Source organism: Bufo bufo, chromosome 7 (genome assembly GCF_905171765.1).
Source record: "Bufo bufo chromosome 7, aBufBuf1.1, whole genome shotgun sequence".
Classification (NCBI taxonomy): Eukaryota; Metazoa; Chordata; class Amphibia; order Anura; family Bufonidae; genus Bufo; species Bufo bufo.
Window position 1 is genome coordinate 30,140,121 of NC_053395.1, and position 22,442 is coordinate 30,162,562.

The 22,442-nt window shown below is 44.3% G+C and overlaps 1 protein-coding gene and 1 long non-coding RNA gene across 5 annotated transcripts in view; one reads left to right on the forward strand and one right to left on the reverse strand.

Annotated features, from left to right (window-relative positions):
- Nucleotides 1-22,442, reverse strand: part of SCNN1B (sodium channel epithelial 1 subunit beta) — a 54,617-nt gene that overhangs the window by 4,414 nt on the left and 27,761 nt on the right. For all 4 annotated transcript variants that reach the window (XM_040439331.1, XM_040439330.1, XM_040439332.1 and 1 more), the window contains 5 exons: nt 15,012-15,175; nt 12,323-12,430; nt 10,005-10,122; nt 5,758-5,833; nt 4,621-4,678 (listed from right to left, as the gene is read on the reverse strand). In XM_040439331.1, coding sequence (XP_040295265.1) covers nt 4,621-4,678; nt 5,758-5,833; nt 10,005-10,122; nt 12,323-12,430; nt 15,012-15,175 — 524 coding nt within the window. The remainder of the gene's footprint in view (nt 1-4,620; nt 4,679-5,757; nt 5,834-10,004; nt 10,123-12,322; nt 12,431-15,011; nt 15,176-22,442) is intronic.
- On the forward strand, nt 4-14,588 carry LOC121007415. Its single transcript, XR_005780410.1, has 3 exons — nt 4-408; nt 11,819-11,824; nt 14,578-14,588. It is a non-coding gene; the product is annotated as an uncharacterized LOC121007415 (long non-coding RNA).

The window sequence follows — 22,442 nt, forward strand, 5'->3', positions numbered from 1 at the left end:
GAATATACAAATAAAATACTATCATACAAGTGGAATACTGGAAAGTCCAGAACAATGGCTTCTTTAAGGTTTTGCAGTGCGTACAAATTTTTGTAAAGTAAAGGAACACTCCCGGGTCTGTGAGGGTGGAGCATGACACAATAATTTAGAGAACACCAAATATACAAGCTATGCTCCACCGCTAGGCAAACATAGATACTCTTGGGTGTCCACGTTCAGAGGAAATTTTTAAGGCTAGTTTCACACTAGCGGCAGGGGACTCTGGCAGGCTGTTCCAGCGGGTGAACAGCCTTTTGGATTCGTCCTGCCGCTAGTTCACGTGTGCCCCTGGACTGCCACTCCGTCCCCATTGACTATAATGGGGGTCGGGGGCGGAGTTCTGACAGTAGCGCACGCCGAGAGGCAGCCGTACTAAAAGTTCTGTATGCAGTACTTTTAGTCCGGCTGCCTCTTGGCGTGCGCTGCCGTGCTGCCACCGGATTTCCGCCCCCATTATAGTCAATAGGGACGAAGCGGCAGTCTGGGGGCACACGTGAACTAACGGCAGGACAGATCCGACAGGCTGTTCACCCGCCGCAACAGCCAGCCGGAGTCCCCTGCCGCTAGTGTGAAAGTACCCTTAGACCATGTTTTCCATTGATGGTTCAACAGGGAACTGTCGACCAGTTTAATGGGGGTTAACATGAATATTTGGTCCAGGTAAATGTAATGGGTGTCAGTCAGCACTTTTCATCACGCTAAACGGCTGACAGCACTAGGTAGGGGTTGGGGAGAGAAGATAAAACATAAATTTGTGGGACTTTTCTCATCAGGAGTAGTGAGAATATGAAGTTTTAGGCTTCATTCACACATACGTGGTCCGTGAAAATCCACGTATGTGTGAATGAGGCATCAGTCTGCCAGGTTGGTCTTCCGCAAGTGCCCAGAAGGCAGTGCTTCACTATGAAGTGCTCTCTGCATTGACCTGCTTCACAGTCCCTCCTCTCTGATCTGACAGCTGTAGTAGTCTCATGTGAAGCAGCTCAATGCAGAACACTTCACAGTGAAATTCTGCCTCACTTGTAGGAGCAGAATTTGGCAGAATAAAATGTCATATTCACACTACTCCTGAAGACAAAAGCTCCACAAAAGGTATGTTTGTACTACTCTCACCAGCTCCTACCTAGTGCAGTCAGCAGTTTAGCATCGTCAAAACTGCTGACAGCACTCTCTTTAATGAGGGTATCAGTGAGGAAAATAAGCAGGAAACTTATTCAACAAATACCTGTATGGAGCAGTCAAGCCTGAAATAATGGTATAGGGCACATGTACGGTTGGTTTCCCATCACATTTTACAAAAAGTTGGGATTAGGAAGACTGAGTATTGATTTGTCAATAACTTTACAAGTGGACACTAGTGGCGTCACTACAGGGGGGCAAGGGGTTCATTCCTTCCCCCCCCCCCCCCCCGGGTGCCCACCCTGCTGATTCGCTGCTGCGCCCGCACTACTGATTCACAACAACAGACAACATACACATGACAGATGGGGGTGGGGGCGGCGTTCGGACCCAGCGGAGGCAGAGCGTGCAGGGCGGGCGCAGCCTGGGAGTGCGGCAGCCGCAGAGTTGACGTCACCACGTAAAGCTGCGTGCCTGCCCGCCTGAGCGAACGCTTGCTTCTGCAGCTCTGCTACTGCTAGTGATCCTGTCTGTGCCCAGGCCCCAGCTTCGGACAGGAGAGGAGGACTGTGTGTGGCAGCACTGCACTGGCACTGCTGCGCATGCACCAGGGGGCGAGGCACTCTCCCAAGAACTCTGCCTGGCCCTGCCCTGGCCGGCCCCTAGGCAAGCTAAGAAAAGTAAGAATAAAAAGTTTTTAAAAAAGTATGTACCACCACTACCTCGCCTCATGGCCTGCCTGCTTGCGCCCAGCCCCCCCTCAACCCTGATACCCCTATAACTTAGGGGTATCAGGGTACATTATACAGGGGTAATATAACTGAGGACCCCTGTATAATGTCCCCTGATAGAACTGAGTCCTCCTCAGTTATATTACCCTTGTATAATGTACCCTGATACCCCTTAGTTATAATATTACCCATAATGTCCCCTGATACCCCTCAGTTATATAACTGAGGGGTATCAGGGTACATTATACAGGGGGTAATATAACCAAGGGGTATCAGGGTACATTATACAGGGGGTAATATAACTTATATTACCACCGTATAATGCCTGAGTTATATTACCCTTGTATAATTATGTACCCGGATACCCCTTAGTTATATGATCCTGGCGGGGTCATATAACTAAGGGGTATCAGGGTACATTATTATACAGGGGTAATATAACTCAGGAGGCCTATCAGGCATTATATGGTGGTAATATAGCTTACATTGCCCCTGTGTAATGTCCCATGATAGTCCTCCTCAGTTATATTACCCTTGTATAATGTACCCTGATACCCCTTAGTTATATAATATAACCAAGGGGTATCAGGGTGCATTATACAGGGGTAACATGTGACATAAGTAAGTGTGCAGTGTGTGCGATAGTAACAGGCGAGAGCACTGCAAATAGGGAGCAGCAGAGGACTAGGGGGTAGGCTGTCTCCTGTTTCTCGCAGGGTATGGGTATCAGGAGTCCTGGTGGCACACTGCAGGATGGCATAGCCTGCTACAGGTGCCAGTCAGCCACAGCACCAGTGTGTGTAACAGATCTGAGGGCCCCAATGACAACAAATCATTTACTGCCCCGTGCGGTCAAACGTCAAAGACTATTACCAGGGACTCACAAGGGCGCAGAACCATCTTTAGAGAAGACCCCACCAGTACTTCAGACAGTCTACTAGATTATATGTAATGGGATTAACTAGCCATGGGGACTGGGACGTTTCAGTCCGTCCCTCGGTTTGGCTGGACCGGCAACTGGTTGTTATGGGGCAGCAGACATTCGCCGGGCTGTTAGCCTCAGCATCTGCAATTTGTGTAGAAACCTGGACTATATTGTTTCCATAGTTTTCCATGAAGCGAATATAGATGTAAGCGAGCAGATGGATCTAGACGTGTAACATCCTTTCTTATGTGTTACAGCTTGTACAGAGTATTTTGTTATATACAGTGCTTTAAGTGGGCCAAAAGAGGTGCCGGTACTCTATTAGGCGCCGGTGCTCCCCCCCCCTGCACATCAGACCCCCCCATCACACACATATATATTAGTTCCTCTATGTACCAGTACAGTACCCCCCCCACCACCGCACATTCGTTCCTCTCTGTACCAGTACCCCCCTGCACATCAGACCCCCCCCCCACTCATCACACACACACACATTAATTCCTCTCTGTACCAGTACCCCCCTGCCAGGGGGGTACTGGTACAGAGAGGAATTAATGTGTGTGTGTGTGTGATGATGGGGGGGTCTGATGTGCAGGGGGGTACTGGTTCAGAGAGGAACGAATGTGCGGTGGTGGGGGGGGGGGGGGGTACTGGTACATAGAGGAACTAATATATATGTGTGTGATGGGGGGTCTGATGTGCAGAGGGGTACTGGTACAGAGAGGCACTAATGTGTGGTGGTGGTGGGGGGGGGGGGGGTACTGGTAAAGAGAGGAACTAATGTGTGTGATGAGGGGGGGGGGGGGGGGTCTGATGTGCAGGGGGGTACTGGTACAGAGAGGAACGAATGTGGGGGGGTGGGGGGGGGGGGTACTGGTACATAGAGGAACTAATATATATGTGTGTGATGGGGGGGTCTGATGTGCAGGGGCCCCCTACACATCAGACCCACCCATCAGACACATATATATTAGTTCCTCTATGTACCAGTACCCCCCCACCACCGCACATTCGTTCCTCTCTGTACCAGTACCCCCCTGCACATCAGACCCCCCCCCCCCTCATCACACACATTAATTCCTCTCTGTACCAGTACCCCCCTGCCAGGGGGGGGGGGGGGGGGTACTGGTACAGAGAGGAACTAATGTGTGTGGGGGGAGGGGGGGTGCCTGTCACTCACCAGTACTCTTCAGAAGTTGGATTCCAAAGCAAAGTCGATGTTCTTTGCTGCACCGTCCGACTCCTGACTCCAAGGAGGACCAGTCACTGGTCGCCGCACTGATCGCTCCTCAGTCACAGGCGCGCGGGAAGGAGTTGACGTCACCTAACGTGAGGTCAACTCCCTGCCTGCGCCAGCCTGAGCCGTACTCTGCAACGACCCGCCCCCCTCCACTAGCTGCCCAGCCAACGACATTAGGGAGGAGATACTGCCAGCTCTCCGCTGCGCTCCGGTACCGGAAACCCACGTACTGGGCGCACGGAGAGGTGCTGGTACTCTCCAGGGCAATTTTTGGAAGTGGCGGTACTGAGTACCGCCGCGTTCCGGCCCACTTCAAGCACTGGTTATATATACTTATTTAGTATTTTTCAGTAGTATGATTAGCTAGTGAAAATTATTAGTGCCCCCCCATTTTTGACTGTGTATCTTCTGTGCCCCCCCTATATATTGATCCTAGAGTCGCCACTGGTGGACACTTTATAGACACTGCACATAATATTCATATTTTAGCAGAAATTGGGTCAATCCATTCATACCTAGGGCATGCAGGTCCCCCAGAGGGTTGGGTTTTACATGGGTGTACATACCTCTGCTGCAGCGGAGGGCCATTCAGCCATGGAGATGGTCATTTTATAGTTACTGTCACTGTAATAATGGAGTAAAACATCAGTCTATATAGCTGGTCTAAACAAATGGCTTTCCATATCACGACTGGCAAATGGTAAAGTTCTGGCTACCTACAGCCACCACTAGGGGGAGTGCAGGGGATCACAGCATATGGTTTTAAGGGAGATTTATCACGACTGGCATGTGCTGCGCCAGTCATGATTTTCCCTGTGCTGCTAGAGCATGTACCTAAGTTATGGCGAGGCCTTGTTATAAATTTGGCACATTTATTAGCAATCGGTACACCTAAACTGTAATCTATGGCCGCTTGGAGCTGCCGTAAATTTGTCTTAATTTATGCCAGAAAATTGGCGTAAGTGAAGATAAATAAGCTGAGCCCATTGGCTCAAGATTTTGTCACAGTGGCAGTTAAAAAGTCACATACATGGCAACTTTTTTACATAATAAAAATGTTTTAGGGAGATGATAAATCTCCCTCATTGTGTCAAATGCAAGCTGTATATGCCTGTATGCAGGAAGCTCCCCCTAGTGGTGGCTTCTGATACCCAGTATTGTATAACTTAGACTACTTTCACACTCGCGTTTGCCATGGACGGATCCGTTCAGATAATACGACCGCCTGCATCCGTTCAGAATGGATCCGTTTGTATTATCTGTAACATAGCCAAGACGGATCCGTCTTGAACACTATTGAAAGTCAGTGGGGGACGGATCCGTTTTCTATTGTGCCAGATTGTGTCATAGAAAACGGATCCGTCCCCATTGACTTACATTGTGTGTCAGGACGGATCCGTTTGGCTCAGTTTCATCAGACGAACACCAAAATGCTGCAAGCAGCCTCCAGAGCGGAATGGAGACGGAACGGAGGCAAAAACTGATGCATTCTGAGCAGAATACATTAGAATGCAAACGGATCCGTTTTGGACCGCGTGTGAGAGCCCTGAACGGATCTCACAAACGGAAAGCCAAAACGCCAGTGTGAAAGTAGCCTTAATTAAAAGATACAGGGGATTTGAAGCTCCATAACCTAAAAATAATGTTCCAACCATTGTATCTACACTTGTGATGATAGAACATGAAAGCGGATCATTACTTACTTGCATGGCTGCTGACAAAGATTAATACACTTTTCTCTCTCCATCACAGAGTCTTTCATCTTGTAATAACAGGACACTGCAAACAGAGACTTGAATTAATGTGCATATGTGCTGTTATCAGGGGTATAGCTATAGAGGATGCCGAGGTATCAGCTGGACCTGGGCTCTGGGGCCTGAGTACCCTTTGGGAAACACCAGTAGTACACACTGATCAGTCAAAGCCACCTGGTGTAAAACGTCATTCATCAAACCAGACCACCTTCCACTGTTGCACCACGTTCCAGTTCTCATATCCACTGTGAGCACTTTCAGCATGTGGACAGGGATTAAAACTGGCCATTTGAGTGATCTGGAGCTGCACAACCAGATACACAACAAGCTGCAAGGAACTTTTTGGCTTTACAGTTGCTCTTCTGTGGGATCAGAGCAGACGGTCTAGCCTTTGCTTCCCATGTGCATCAGGGAGCCTTGGGTGCCCATGACCCTGTTACCAGTTGTCCTTCTGTGGACCATTTTTGGTAGGTACAAATCACTGTATACCTGGAACACCCCACAAGACCTACTGTTTTTGAGATGATCTGACCCAGTCCTCCAGCCATCACAACTTGGCCTTTGTCACTTTGCGTAGCCCATTTATCCTGCTTCCCTCATATCAACTTCAAGAACTCACTGTTCCCTTGGTGCCTACCCTATCCCACCCCTTCACAGGCGCCATTGTCACAAGATAATCAATGTTCTTCAATTTTTATGGTTTCAAGGTTATGGCTGATCACTGCACTGGCGTAGCTATAGAAACATAGAATGTGTCGGCAGATAAGAACCATTTGGCCCATCTAGTCTGCCCAATATACTGAATACTATGGATAGCCCCTGGCCCTATCTTATATGAAGGATGGCCTTATGCCTATCCCATGCATGCTTAAACTCCTTCACTGTATTTGCAGCTACCACTTCTGCAGGAAGGCTATTCCATGCATCCACTACTCTCTCAGTAAAGTAATACTTCCTGATATTACTTTTAAACCTTTGCCCCTCTAATTTAAAACTATGTCCTCTTGTAGCAATTTTTCTTCTTTTCAATATTCTCTCTTCTTTTACCTTGTTGATTCCCTTTATGTATTTAAAGGTTTCTATCATATCCCCTCTATCTCGTCTTTCTTCCAAGCTATACATGTTAAGGTCCTTTAATCTTTCCTGGTAAGTTTTATCCTGCAATCCATGTACCAGTTTAGTAGCTCTTCTCTGAACTCTCTCCAAAGTATCAATATCCTTCTGGAGATATGGTCTCCAGTACTGCGCACAATACTCCAAATGAGGTCTCACTAGTGTTCTGTAGAGCGGCATGAGCACCTCCCTCTTTCTACTGGTAATGCCTCTCCCTATACACCCAAGCATTCTGCTAGCATTTCCTGCTGCTCTATGACATTGTCTGCCTACCTTTAAGTCTTCTGAAACAATGACCCCTAAATCCCTTTCCTCAGATACTGAGGTTAGGACTGTATCACTGATTGTATATTCTGCTCTTGGGTTTTTACGCCCCAGGTTCATTATCTTGCACTTATCAACATTACATTTTAGTTAAAATGTGGGGGATTGGGTCAGCACAACCTGTATGTAGGTGCACATCACTATGGCGAAATACATATACAAACGGAAAATGCAAATGTGATCGCACTCTGCGTTCCAGCATTCTGCCCTGCCTCTATGCTGGATGAGGCATTGGTGTACATTTTGGCCAAAGCGTAATAAGCCACTCACCACGTCAAGGTCGCCTCATTTGAGTGGTCCCTAACACTATTTCCTACCTGCTTATGGGCCATGACAGCCACACAAAGTCTAGGGAATGCAGGTCAGCGTGCAAGCCAAGCACACTCTGCTTTTAACCCCGTCCGGTGCCATTACAGCTTTCATCGGATCCAGGGATGCAAGTACCAACATGCACGTTACATTTTAGTTGCCAGATTTTTGACCATTCCTCTAGTTTTCCTAAATCCTTTTCCATTTGGTGTATCCCTCCAGGAATATCAACCCTGTTACAAATCTTTGTGTCATCAGCAAAAGGACACACCTTACCATCGAGGCCTTCTGCAATTTTGCTGATAAAGATATTAAACAATATGGGTCCCAGAACAGATCCCTGAGGTACCCCACTGGTAACAAGACCATGGTCTGAATATACTCCATTGACTACAACCCTCTGTTGTCTGTCCCTCAGCCACTGCCTAATCCATACAACAATATGGGAGTCCACGCACAAAGACTGCAATTTATTGATAAGCCTTCTGTGTGGGACAGTATCGAAAGCCTTACTAAAGTCCAGATAAGCGATGTCTAACTGCACCTCCGCCATCTATTATTTTAGTCACCCAATCAAAAAAATCAATAAGATTAGTTTGACATGATCTCCCTGAAGTAAACCCATGCTGTTTTTCATCTTTCAATCCATGGGATTTTAGATGTTCCACAATCCTCTCCTTAAGTATGGTTTACATTAATTTCCCCACTATTGATGTCAGGCTTACTGGCCTATAGTTGCCCGATTCCTCCCTACTACCTTTCTTGTGAATGGGCACAACATTTGCTCATTTCCAATCTTCTGGGACGAATCCTGTTGCCAGTGATTGGTTAAATAAATCTGTTAATGGTTTTGCTAGTTCACCGCTAAGCTCTTTTAATAGCTTTGGGTGTATCCCATCAGGCCCCTGTGACTAATTTGTATTAATTTTAGACAGCTGACTTAGAACCTCTTCCTCTGTAAAGACACATGCATCAAAAGATTAATTAGTCTTCTTTCCTAACTGAGGCCCTTTTCCTTCATTTTCCTTTGTAAAAACTGAACAGAAGTATTCATTGAGGCAGTCAGGTAGTTCTTCATCTTCCTCCATATACCTTCCTTCTTTTGTTTTTAATTTGGTAATTAATTGTTTTAGTTTAGAGGGCGCACTGCCCACTAATGATTTTAATACTGGGGAGGGGGGGGAGAGGGAGGGCACACTGCCCACCAATGATTTTAATACCGAGGGGGGGGGGGGGGGGGTGCACTGCCTACCAATGATTTTAATACCGAGGGGGGGGGGGGGAGGGTGCACTGCCCACCAATGATTTTATCACCGAGGGAGGGTGCACTGCCCACCAATGTTTTTAATACCGAGGGGAGGGGAGGGTGCACTGCCCACCAATGATTTTAATACCGAAGGGGGGGGAGGGTGCACTGCCCACCAATCATTTTAATACCGGGGAGGGCGACTGGGGGCTGATGGAGATGGTACTGGGGTCTGGTGAGAGGCACTGAGGGCTGATGGAGAGGCACTGGGGGCTGATGGAGAGGCACTGGGGGCTGGTGAGAGGCACTGGGAGCTGATGGAGAGGCACTGGGGGCTGATGGAGAGGCACTGGGGGCTGATGGAGAGGCACTGGGGGCTGATGGAGAGGAACTGGGGGCTGGTGAGAGGCACTAGGGGCTGGTGAGAGGCACTGGGGGCTGATGGAGAGGCACTGGGGGCTGATGGAGAAGCTACTGGGGGCTGCTATGAGGCTACTGGGGGCTGCTATGAGGCATGGGGCTCTAATCTGAGGTCTGATTGGGGTCATTAATATTGGGGTCTGAACTGAGGTGTGATCTGAGGTCTTATTGGGGTCTTATTAACATTGGGGATCTTATTGGGGCTGTCAGCTGAGGTCTGATTACCTTGGGGGTCTGATTGGTGGTCTGACCTGAGGTGTAATGAATTATTTTAGTTTCACACGTGTCAAAGAAATTTGACTATAATGAGATGTGGCAGGGATCTGGCCACTCCCCGGCTTATATGCTGGGATTCGGCCAGCCAAAAACTTGTGGCAATTTTTGTCCTGGCCTTTTAATCAGCTATGCCGTATCCAGAGAACTCCAGTAGGCTATTCTCTGCCTGAACAGTCTGACAAATTTCTTTGAGACGTGTGAAACCAGCCTAAATTGGATATGCTGAGGGGCAACCGAATCCCCACCGCATCCCATTATAGTCAATGGCTTCCGGTGGGCATGTCGCACTATCCGGCAATGCTGGATCTGGAGTTTTGGCAGAGAAAAGCCTGACGGATTTCTTTGACGCATGTGTGAAAGTAGCCTTACGCATCTCAGTAGCACCGGGGGCATATGCCCCGACACTCCCTCTAGTTACACCCCTGGGGTGCTCCAGAGTGGAGGCTGAAGGCAGGTGCAAATGGAAAATAATAATAACCTTAATGACCCTTTAGTGCGTTGTACATACCCCAGTCCGGATCTTCCTTGTTGTTGCAGTAATGGGCCCCATCCGGAAGTGGAAACAAGTAGTGAGCGCAGTTACACTGTCCCACCATCCCTTCCTGGAAACACGAACGCAGGCAAGACTGGAGAGGAGAAGAAGTGTGTATTTCTATAAACTTTTGTTTAATTTTCTTATCAGGCAAGACTCTATATAAAATGACACCTATATAAGGGCTCATGCATAAGAACGCATTTTTTTCCCGTGTCCATTCCATTTTTTTTTGTGCGGCCAGTATGCGGAACAATTCACTTCAATGGCTCCAGAAAAAAATGGAAATGTCCTGTATGTCCCCATGGCCGTTCTGCAAAAAAGAACACATCCTATTCTTTTTTTCCACGGACAAGGACAGGCATTGTTACAATGGTTCTGGATGCAATATAAATGTCACACAAACGTCATCCGTATTTTTTGCGGACTGCAAAATACATAATACATGCAGTCGTGTGCATGAGCCCTAAGAGTCATGTTTGGTTGATCTGTAGATTTTTCCAGCACCCCCCCCCCATCTCTATTCACAGCAGGAGAAGGAACTTTACAGTGTGAGATGTTAGATGGAAGTGACATCACAACCTCTTCCTGGTAGACCCGCCCTCTTTGCAGACATGAATACTAATGAACGATACAGACATGAATACTAAAATGAAAATGGGAGTTGCGTATTTTTAAGGTTCCATTGATTTCTATAGGTAGTTAATTAAGACCGACAGGATGCTATGGATACACAGTCTATATTTATTCACTGAACTCTATCGGTATAGCGCCACCTGCTGTTTGCTCTTTTTCTAATTTATCTGTCCTGCTCACTGAGTGAAAGCACCTACTCCATTTCCATCCTTTGACTGCCACTAAGTGCACGCCTCCTAAGCTGCCAGCTTCAAATAAATCTAGCAGAGCAATCGGAGCAATGATGGGCAGATCGCCCGCACTTTTATTAACAGACAGCTGTTCCTTGGAATTTCGGCCGATTCTGGCGTCAGCTATATTGAATATATGTAAGTAAAATCCATTGTAATCCCGAAGATTATATGATATTTGCTCAAGGCACATGTAATACCAGGCAGAAAATTCAACAAGAATTTGGGCCGCCCGAGCCTCTGTGTGCCCAGTCCTATTTCATGCTAATGATTTTTGCTGAACACCAATCAGGCATGAATGCCAGGTGCCCTGAACACTAAACCATTTATGTGTTCCTCAAGTAACACTATACCATCGCTCTTAAGGGCACCCGATTGTATAACACGATATGTCTAATTTTATCTACATGGATCATTTTATGACTAAAAGGTACTCCGTTGGTATTAAAAATGTAAATACTCTTAAAGGGGTTATCTCATGACTAATTAAAAAAATTAGAATCAGACATCATATAGTACATGCCGATCTCTTTCTAACAAAACTAGAACCAGCCCTGTACCTCACATGGATCCAGAGATCTCCCCATTCATTGCTATGCCACTTATATCAAGCTGACCGCTCAAGGGGAGTGTCTTTTCTGCTGCAGCTAATGGGGCGTGTCCATGCTCTGTCCTATCACAGCTCAGGAGGCAGTTGAAGGATAAAACTGAGCATGTGCGGCCTTCTCAGTGAGCAGGACAAAGAAATAAGAAAAAGAACAAACAGCAGGTGGCGATATACAGATACATTTTATTGAATAACTCAGTGGCTATACAAAATTTTTAATTACATCCAATTACAAAAGTATTCAGATCCAGGTGCTGGTTTGAAAATTGTTTGTGGGAAAACCCCCTTTAACGGGGTTGTATGAGAGTAGAAAAAAGGGATCTGTGTTATTTTCCCAGAGGCAGCGCCACTCTTATCTACAGGCTGCATCTGGTACTGCAGCTGTAGAGAAAAAACAGACATTTGACGTCTCATTTACTGCATGACTCAGATTTACATTTCTCTACAGTTTATAGCAGAGACTTTAAGCCTTAGAAAAGTAGGTGATTTTCCATTTTTGTGTCTTCGTTTTTCACTCACTGCCTTTCCGGAACCATAACTTTTTTTTTTTCTTTTCGTTCACATAGCCTTATGAGGGCTTGTCTTTTGCAGGGCAAGTTGCACGTTCTAATGACATCATTTAATATTACATACAATGTAGTGGGAAGCGGGAAAAAAGATCCAAAAGAGGTTGATATGGAAGAAAAAATGTAATCCCGCCACAGTTTTATGGGTTTTGTTATTACAGCGTTCCCTGTGCAGTAAACCTGACCTGTCACCTTCATTCTCTCAGTTAAAACTAAATGTCTTCTATGCATTTATTTTACAACTTCTGGCATTACCTGGATTGAGTAGGAACTGTTATACTTTTCATAGAGATTTGGCACTGGAATATCAGAGCCATCCATTGTGCATGAGGAGTATGGAGCCTCTAAGTGCTCCGTCTGGTCCTGAAAGAAGAGTGTAGACAGAGAGAATATGTGAGTGCTGGTATACGGATACACCGGGGCAGATTTACTTGTACTGTCTAAGATTTAGACAGTTCAAATTTAGGCTGGACAGATGTACCAGATTTATCACAATGGATGATCCTAGATGATAAATCTTGAGCACCTATAGACTGCCTGAACTATCTATCGATCTGTCTACCGTATTTTTCGCTCCATAAGACGCAATTTTTCCCCCACAAAGTGGGGGGAAAATGTCAGTGCGTCTTATGGGGTTAATACTAATGAGCGATTCCATTATGGAATTGCTCATTAGTACAGGAGGACGGGAAGCAGTGAAGGCTCTGTACCAGGAGACGGACTGGGAAATTAAAGTGGCCCTGGAAAAAATATTAAAAGTGGCCCTGTTTTTGTAGTTGGGTCCAAACTGATAAAAGGCAGGACCAGCAATACCATATTGTGGCACATTATACCACCCCAACAGAGCCAAATACCACAGTCCATCACAAAATACTGCCAGCAGCACAGAATACATCCCCAAAAACGTCCACTGGCCGGCTGTGAGGAGATTAAAAGGCTGGGGCTGATAATCTGAGGCATGGGGGCTGATTAAAAGGCTGGGGGCCGATTATCTGAGACATGGGGGCTGATTCAAAGGCTGGGGGCTGATAATCGGAGGCATGGGGGCAGATTAAAAGGCTGGGGAGCTGATTAAATGAGGCTGAGGCATGGGGGATCTCATCTCAGGTCTAAATGGGAGTCGTATTTATATTAGGGCTGTTATCCGAGGTCTGATTGGGGGTCATTCACATTGGGGTCTGAGCTGAGGTCTAACATTGGCAGTCTGATCTGAGGCAGTCTGATTAGGGCTGTGAGCTGAGGTCTAATGAAAAATATTTTTTTGTTATTGTCCTCCTCTAAAACCTTGGTGCGTCTTATGGGCCGATGCGTCTTATAGGATGAAAGATACGGTATCTATCTATCTGAATATCTATCTATCACAGCGAAGATCAGTGCAGCACTATCAGTAGCAGAGAGGACGGAGTGCCAGCAGTTAAGATGTATCCAAACACCAAGGAATAAATAAAAAAGAAAAAGACCAGGGCAAATGGTGAAAAAATGTGTAGTCCTTTCTATCTATCTATCTATCTATCTATCTATCTATCTATCTATCTATCTATCTATCTATCTATTTATCTATCTATTTATCTATTAGCAAGCAATAAGTTTCATATTAACTTCTTCTACCTAGCCAGGGGACGGACCAGGTCCATTACCCTGGTAAACTAAACAGTGTGCCAATTTCTTAACCATTTGGTTGCCTTATACGTTGCTATTGAGTACATAAACATACCAAATCACAACATTTAACTCAATAACATTGCATCAACCCCTTGGCAATAATTAACCCTTCTGGCTGTATGAAGCACTTGAACATTTTATGAGGCAATGGCCCTTAAGGGATTTTATAAACCACTAGGACACCAGGGACTATAGGAGCCACTGAATTACTAGGGATCTAAAAAGCCATCAGGGAATTTATAAAACTGTACAATACGTGTGGTTTCATAAACTACTTGAACATTAGAAGTTTTTTTAGATACTAGACCATCTGAGATTTTATTAAACCACCATGTCTCCAAGGACTACATGAATCATTGGATTACCATGGATAAAAAAAATAAAATAAACATTACACCATCAGGCATCTTTCTAAAACAGTAGAATACCAGGAGTTTTATAAAGCACTGACTAGAGCATTTGAACTGTTACAAGTCACTAGATCACCTGTGATTTTAATTAAACACTAGCTTACCAGGGATTATTTGAGCCATTTCATTATCTGGGATCTTCGAAACCATTGAATCCACCAAAAATATTACAGAAACACTGGAACTTACCTTTTAGGACTTTTATAAACCACTGAAGAATTGCTGTAAGATTTTTTTGTAAGACACTAGACCACCAGGGATTTGATAAAGCACTACTAGTTTACCAGGGGACTTTACAGTATTAGATATCTCCCTACTTTTAATGAGATAGTTTGGTGGAGAGATACAACAAAACCAAGTTGCTCATGAGGATTTTGCTGATTCCTCATTGAACGCTTAAGAAATCAAGGAATGATTGTGTAATGTCAAGACAGATAGTCAATGCAGCATACTTCTGTGCCTCAGCCCCACATCATTAAAGGGCGTGATGACCCCTCTAAGGCCACGTGACAGACACTAATAAAGAGGCGTAACTTTATTATACTGAAGGTTTGGCCGGTCTTTGGTGATATTTCACAAGCTTCCTTCAGTTGCTGAAAATAAATTCACGCAAGAGATCTAAATCTTCCAGTAAAACCCTCCCTTCTCCACCTCAACTCCCTGGGAGGCTGAGAATTTAAAAGTCAACAACTAAGATAACATCCACTTACAAGTTAAGAACATTGTTATAATAAAAGCCATAAACAGGTTTGAAGGAAAAAAAAACATTATGAGGCCGCCTTAGGTTGGATTCACCCAGTTTTAACCAAACCAAGAAGCTGGCTGGCATCCAATCAGATAACATTGTTCTGTGTATTTTCCCATAAACGTACCACTTGAACAGCTATGGAGGTCTCTGTCCCAGGCATGGCATAAATCCCCAGGTCCTTCAGGAACGGGAAACTTCTCTGCTGGTGGAGAATAAGTCTGACAGCGGCGGTGGTCTGGAGAAATGGAATGTATTCTTCCTGGTCAATGTCAAGAACCATCTTCAGTCCTGGAAACAAATGGGATTATATACTAAAAAACTTTTAGGTCACGTTTTACTGGTACCATTCTGAGAACATGATCTAAATGTGGCGTCAAGGATGGGGACTACTGGAGATGGGTCTGGTGGTCTCGTTCTATGTCTTGCCATCTCAACCATTTCTAGCACATCCACCATCATCTGTTGTAGGAATGTAGGTCCTCTGACCCCCGTTTGCTAATTCAAAGCTCAGCCCTTTCGTAGCTCACATAGACTCAATGGGAACTGAACTTGATAAAATCGCCCACTGATGATTGATTGGTGGACATTGGTCACAGAAACTTGAAGGTCAGGGTCCCACCTAACAGTGATTTAGGTGAATATGCCATAATGGGTCAGTTGGACCCACTGATCTTTAGTAGTCCCTTCCTTGGCATCTACTATATATTATATGTAGGGCTTATATACATAGTCAAGTAATACAGATCCCAAAGGGTCCATTCTGTACTTCCATGTGCCTCAGATTTAATACAGGATAGGTGGAGAACTGAGGGTGGGTAAAGATATATTTAGGACTGATAAGACTTCCTCTTCTTGCAAAAGTCTTGCATAGATCTGAAGTTACATTATATAGAAATCAAATCCAGAGCTGCTTTCTGATTTCTGCTGTTAGCTCTTAGTCTTAATAGTAGACAAAGGTTCCTCAGCAGTGGTGGATTGGACATAGACCTTACACGGAAATCTCCTGGTGGGCCAATGTCCGAGGGGCTGCCTGTACCGTCCTCCCAGCCGGCCACTGGAAGTTTCTGGGGCTGTATTTTGTGCTGCAGGCAGTATTTTGTGATGGACTGTGGTATTTGGCTCGGTTGGGGTTGTATAATGTGCCACAATATGGTATTGCTGGCCCTGCCTTCCATCAATTTGGACCCAACTACAAAACAGGGCCACTTTTAGTATTTTTTCCTGGGCCACTTTAAGTTCCCAGTCCGCTCCTGTTCCTCAGTTTTCCTGAATGCACAAAAAGACGCTAAGAATTCGTCTTGTCACAGACTACTGACGAAATCCAAGCGTCAGCAACCAGCAGAAGTTTGATTGCAGCTCTAGATGTGACTGAGAAAGCCAACATGATGTAACTACTGCTGTGAGATCCATAAAAGATAAGTAAAGCAGTCGGATCGTTACTGAATATTATGTGTAGCTGTAACAGGACACGTGAAGTCATTTTATCTCAGAGAGATTTCCCTGTGATCTGTAAACACGTTTTTGAACACGTTATCATTAGACTGAACCCTTTAAAGTGAAATAAAGTGATTAAAGCCATCACCAGAGTACCGGACGCTTTTTATCTACATCCAATCAGGTGGATGATCCCAGCAAACGATAAAGTACGCTAATATCTTAATAACCTTTACATTTTCTTGTTTCATTCATGTTGTAGGTTTAGGCTGTGTTCACAGAGATCAATGTTTGCGAGAGTTTCTTTTTTCTAGAGGTCAAAACTGTAATTTTATCATAAAAAATGATTTTTTTTTTTTAAACTTCTTCTCACTTTAAGATTCAGTCATGGTTTGGGGGAAAAATTAGAAAAAGGCTTGGGAAAAAAACACTAAAACCGCACAGTGTGAACACAGCCTTAACAACACACAACCACAAGTTTCACCTTTTGTACCCAAATTCAGAAAGTGGAGTAACATTATTGTTTTTCCCACTTTAAAGCTAATGTTAACTTACATATTAGGGAACTGCCCTCACAGTAATACCCTAATATACTGTATGCCTATTAACCAAATAACTCCCTTTAAAAACAACAGAGATCTGGGTATGGGGAAGGACGAAGAAATCATATTCTTTTGTGGATGCTTCCCCTACAACATGATCACCTGCCTTATCACTTATTTTCAATTCCTGGGAAAGCAGCCATTAAGAATTTGACTGCCTTGATAAGGGAGGGGTGGCTCATATAACAATAGTACAATTGGGAAATTGTTAATGAGATTACATAATATACAAAAGTTCCCCAAAAGAATTTAAAAAGTTTTAAAAAATGAGTCTTGTTTTTTTAATTTATTTTATAAAAGAAACAGTGCCACTCTTGTATGTGGGTTTCGTCTGGTACTGCAGCTTAGTCACATTTACCTCAATAGTGCTCAGTTGTAATACCAGAGAGAACCTATGGACAAGAGTGGCGCCGTTTCTACAGAAAAAAAAAAATAGACCTTAGACAACCTTGGTAAGTTGGGACATGTCACAAACTATCATCAACATGAAAGTGTTGGTAGAAACAGAAACATGAAGTTAATGTGACATAAATGCATCAACAACAAAAAATACATCACAAAGTATGAACCATAAACACAAGTGATACAGTGCAAAATGAATATAAACAGTAGCGGCTGGAACCAGTTATCACATGTTTTCTTATAACTTCTTCTATATTCTTATACAAAACAATAGCTGATCTTAGGGAGACCAGCTACAGAAAACACTGTGGAGCCTCATTCAACAGTCTCGACACAGCAATCCAAAGTGCAAAGCTCCCTGGGAAGCAGTGATATGCAAAATAACTGTGGAGCCCCAGTTATGGGTCTGCAACACAGTGAAAGCCAGATATCCCTCAAAGGAAGGAAAACCGAGCAAAGGGGTGTCCCCATTACAGAGATCACCAAATCCACCATATTAAATGGCCCCTATGTCAAGATCCCGCTCTGTGTCGAGACTCTTAAATGAGGCTCCACAGTGTTTTCTGTAGCTGGTCTCCCTAAAATCAGCTATTGTTTTGTTTGAGTAGTCTCCAAGGCATTGCTCCCGGTTAGCCAGAATCCTACTCCACAATGATGAGGGGCAACACCCTGAAACAGCTGTCTGTGGATGGATAACTGGCTTAGGTTTTCCCCGTCACATCCTTAAAGCTTGTAAAAGAGCGGGATCTTGACATAGGGGCCACTTAATATGGTGGATTTGGTGATCTCTGTAATGGGGACACCCCTTTGCTCGGTTTTTCTTCCTTTGAGGGATATCTGGCTTTCACTGTGTTGAAGACCCATAACTGGGGCTCCACGGTTATTTTGCATATCTCTATATTCTTATAGGAAAGCAGTAAAGAAAAACAAATTGCCCTGAACCTCTATTGTCTAAGGCGCACCGTCATCCTGTCCCCCTACCATGACTGCTGATTCAACATTGTATGTCATTAATGGGCACTGTGTAATACTATTTTTGGGACATTGTGTTATTATTAGATACTACCATTTGGTCAGTATGGCATTGTTATTTTGACACCATAGACTATTATTAGGGTAATTTATGGAGCTATTATTAGAGTAATATATGGCACTCTATGGTTCTATTATTACAGCAATATATGGGGCTATAATTGGGTACTGTATGGTTCTCTTATTAGTGTACTGTGTGGTGCTATCATTAGGGCACTATATGACTATTATTAGGGTGCTGTATGGTTCTGTTAGTGCAGTGGCCGGGTTTGGGGTGGTCCAAATGCTACGCTCGGTCCTCCAGATACCGTCGAGGTGTCACCACGTGTTGCTGCTCTCCAGAAGGGATGGTAAGGCGTGGTGCACCCCAATGGGAATTAAGTCCAGAGAGTCAGGGTCTGCTTCTTTACTGGAGGAATTCAGGTTCAAAACAATACAGGTGAGGCATAGGTCTGGCTTCTCCAGTCTCCTCCCTGCCAGAAGAAGGGTTTGATGCTGAGGAAAGGCCTGAGCTAGCTGTCCCTTTCTCTCTCGGAAGGCTGGTACCCTGGTCCAAGGCTGGTGATGCAGGGGCTGTGGCAGCGTATCCCCATCTCAGCATCTTCTTCTGGTCACTCAGTAGTCTTCTCATCCAAGCACTGGTCCCTAACTGCAGCACACTAGGGGCTCTGACTGCTTTCCTTATATACAGTTTCTAGTTGAACTAGAACCTTCTAGTGGGAGAGGTGGAGTGGAGAAACTAAGCACAAACAAATACACTGTTTCAACTCCCGTCTGGTATAGACTTACATTACATATAGGCAAATGCTCCCGTCTGGTATAGACTTACATTTGGATATAGGCAAATGCTCCAAAATGCATTCCATTCCATTTAGTTGCATTCCCATACCGGAGAGCAAACCGCAACATGTTGTAGTTTGCTTTCCGTCCTGGGATGCGGAGCAAGACGGATCCGTCATGACCCCCAATGCAAGCCAATGGGGACGGATCTGTTTTCTCTGCCACAATCTGCCACAATAGAAAACAGACCCGTCCCCAATTGACTTTCAGTGGAGTTCATGACGGATCCGTCTTGGCAATGTTAAAGATAATATAACCGGATCCGTTCATAACGAATGCAGATGGTTGTATTATCATTATCGGAAGCGTTTTTGCTGAACCCTGCCGGATCCAGTAAAAATGCTAGTGTGAAAGTAGCCTAAAAGGTCAGGCTGTCTGCTTTTGGTGGTAAACAAGTCTGGGTTTTTCCCCTCCAAAACATGGTCTTCTTTAAACCCTATTGAGCTGTGGAAAATTACCAGCTTCTCAATCAAAGTCCTAACAGTCTCTCAGTATTCATTAACTCTTTCCACAGAGCCATGTAAATACAGTGATAATGAACAGGATATATATCACAACATACATTTAAAATGCAAATCACAGTTCTGATAAATAAGGACATCAGCAGTCCAAGTCAGTCACTAGTATGGTATAATTACAAACTTATATAAACAGTATAAGTTAACCCTTTCAAGAGAAAACAAAGTAAGATGTTTTAACTTTGCATAGGGGATATAGGCAAATGTCCACAAATGTCTAGACTTCAGAGTGTCCCTGCTCCAGGGCACTACATTAGTACATTAATGTATGGTGATATTATTAGAGTACTGTATAGTGCTATTATTATGGTACCATATGACTCTATTATTGGGGTACCGTATGGAACTATTATTAGGGCAATGTATGCTAATATTAGAGTACTATATTTGACTATTGTTAGGGTATGTGACTGTTATTAGGGTATTGTATGGTGCTATTAAAAGGGTATTGTATGGCACTATCATTATTGTACTGTATGTTGATATTATTAGGGTACTGTATGGTTATATTATTAGTGTACTATATGGTGATATTGTTAAGGCACTATATTTCATTACTATTAGGGTATGGTTATGGTATGTCACTTATTTGGCTACTGTGTGGTGCTATTATAAGGGTACAATATGGCACTATCATTATTGTACTGTATGTTGATATCATTAGGGTATTGTATGGCAATATTATTAGATTACTGTATACTTTTTTATTTGGACACAGCGTTACTGGGACACTATAATTTTTCTGAATGTTATTTATTATATTCTATTAATGGGGTCCAAACTAGGTTTTTCACAGATTTTTCTCACAGACCTCAATCCATCCCTGTATTCTTATCATACTTGATCATAGGGATTTTTAAGGTATTGATATCAGAACAAATGAAAATGAATTCTGCATGCGGCGTAGTAAAGCTAGAAGTGGACACATGAGATTTTGTTTGCTGAGATGTGAACAGTGAGAACATTGATATATTCTGGCCATTTGCTCTGGATACAGGAGCAGAGAAGAGATAAGCCCCTGCTTTATGGGCAGCTACTTCTGGATCCCTTTCAGGTAACATATTTAATTTCCATAATGGATTTTAAGACATTAAAGCAGAAAGCTTAGCTGGGATCTGCTGAGGTTATACAATAACACGTTGATTTATACACCTCTGGCCAAAGGTGTAACCAGGAGCTCCTGGGATCCAATGCAAATTCTATAACAGCCCTCACCTGCCATGTACCATTTATGATTCTAGTGTCTTATGATACAGAGGGGCCTATGGTCCACATCAGGCACCAGGGCCGAAGTTCAACTGCTATTTCTACATCCCCTTAGCTATACCATTGACTCTGGTGGAAGTGTTCACCATAAGGTTTATTAATTCTGAGCAAAGTTCATTGTGTACCTATTACATATACCACAACCATGGACAATGGCATATTATTCACAAGTATTGCATATAATCCTCTTCATCAGACCCCAGACCAGACCTCAAACCAAATACAGACCCCAGACCAGACCCCCTAAACAAATACAGATGCTAGGCTAAAGTTGTAAACAAATACAGACTCCAGACCAAACCCCCTGAATAAATACAGGCTCCAGACCAGACTCCCTGAATAATACAGGCTCCAGACCAGACTCCCTAAATAAAAACAGATGCCAAACCTGAGCCCCTAAACAAATACAGACCCCAGAACAGACTCCCTGAATAAATACAGGCTCCAGACCAGAGCCCCCAAACAAATACAGACCCCAGAACAGACCCCCTAAATAAATACAGACCCCAGACCAAACCGCCTAAATAAATACAGGCCCCAGACCACACTCCCTGAATAAATACAGATGCCAGACCAGAGTACTAAACAAATACAGACCCCAGTCAGACCCCCCCCCCAATAAATACAGATGCCAGACCAGAGCCCTTAAATAAATACAGACCCCAGAACAAACCCCCTGAATAAATACAGATGCCAAACCAGAGCCCCTAAACAAATACAGACCCCAGTCCCCCTAAATAAATACAGATGCCAGACCAGAGCTCCTAAACAAATACAGACCCCAGACCAAACCGCCTGAATAAATACAGGCCCCAGACCACACTCCCTAAATAAATACATATGCAAGACCAGGGACTGCCTGTCCTGTCCATCACAATGGTGGGGCGTGGCATAGAAGAAAGCGAGAAGAGCTTCTGGGTGCAACAAGATGTAACGGCACCACCTTGATGCAAATAGGGGAAATTTGTATATTATCAAAAGTATTTATTTGGGGAACTTGCAAAACATATGGAGATGCCAGAGACATCATGGGGCTCTGCTTACAAGCGCGGAAGGACAGCTGCTGACCGTTTAACATGGTATGTGGTGACAGATGCCCTTTAATGGTCCATGATTGGGACCATGATTCTTGGGTTGCTTTGGCCTTCATTCCAGGTTAAGGGGATTCTCTTTTCCATTCGTTCCAGTTTAGTGGAAAAAGAACTGACAAACCCTTTGAGCAGGGTCAGACCTGCCCACCAGTGGACCACCAGTAAAGCAAGGCTCGGACACAATAATGGGCCCCAAGGATCCAGCAGAAGACCCCATTCGGAAATGACTTTAGAGCCAGTCACTTGCCACTATTTCTTATGATTTCTTATCATTGATGACATGTCCAGTGTGGACAATGATGACCACAAAGATTTTGATGAAAATATAAGTGGACGTCACATATTTTGTGTAGACTAAGGGTGGCCCTCA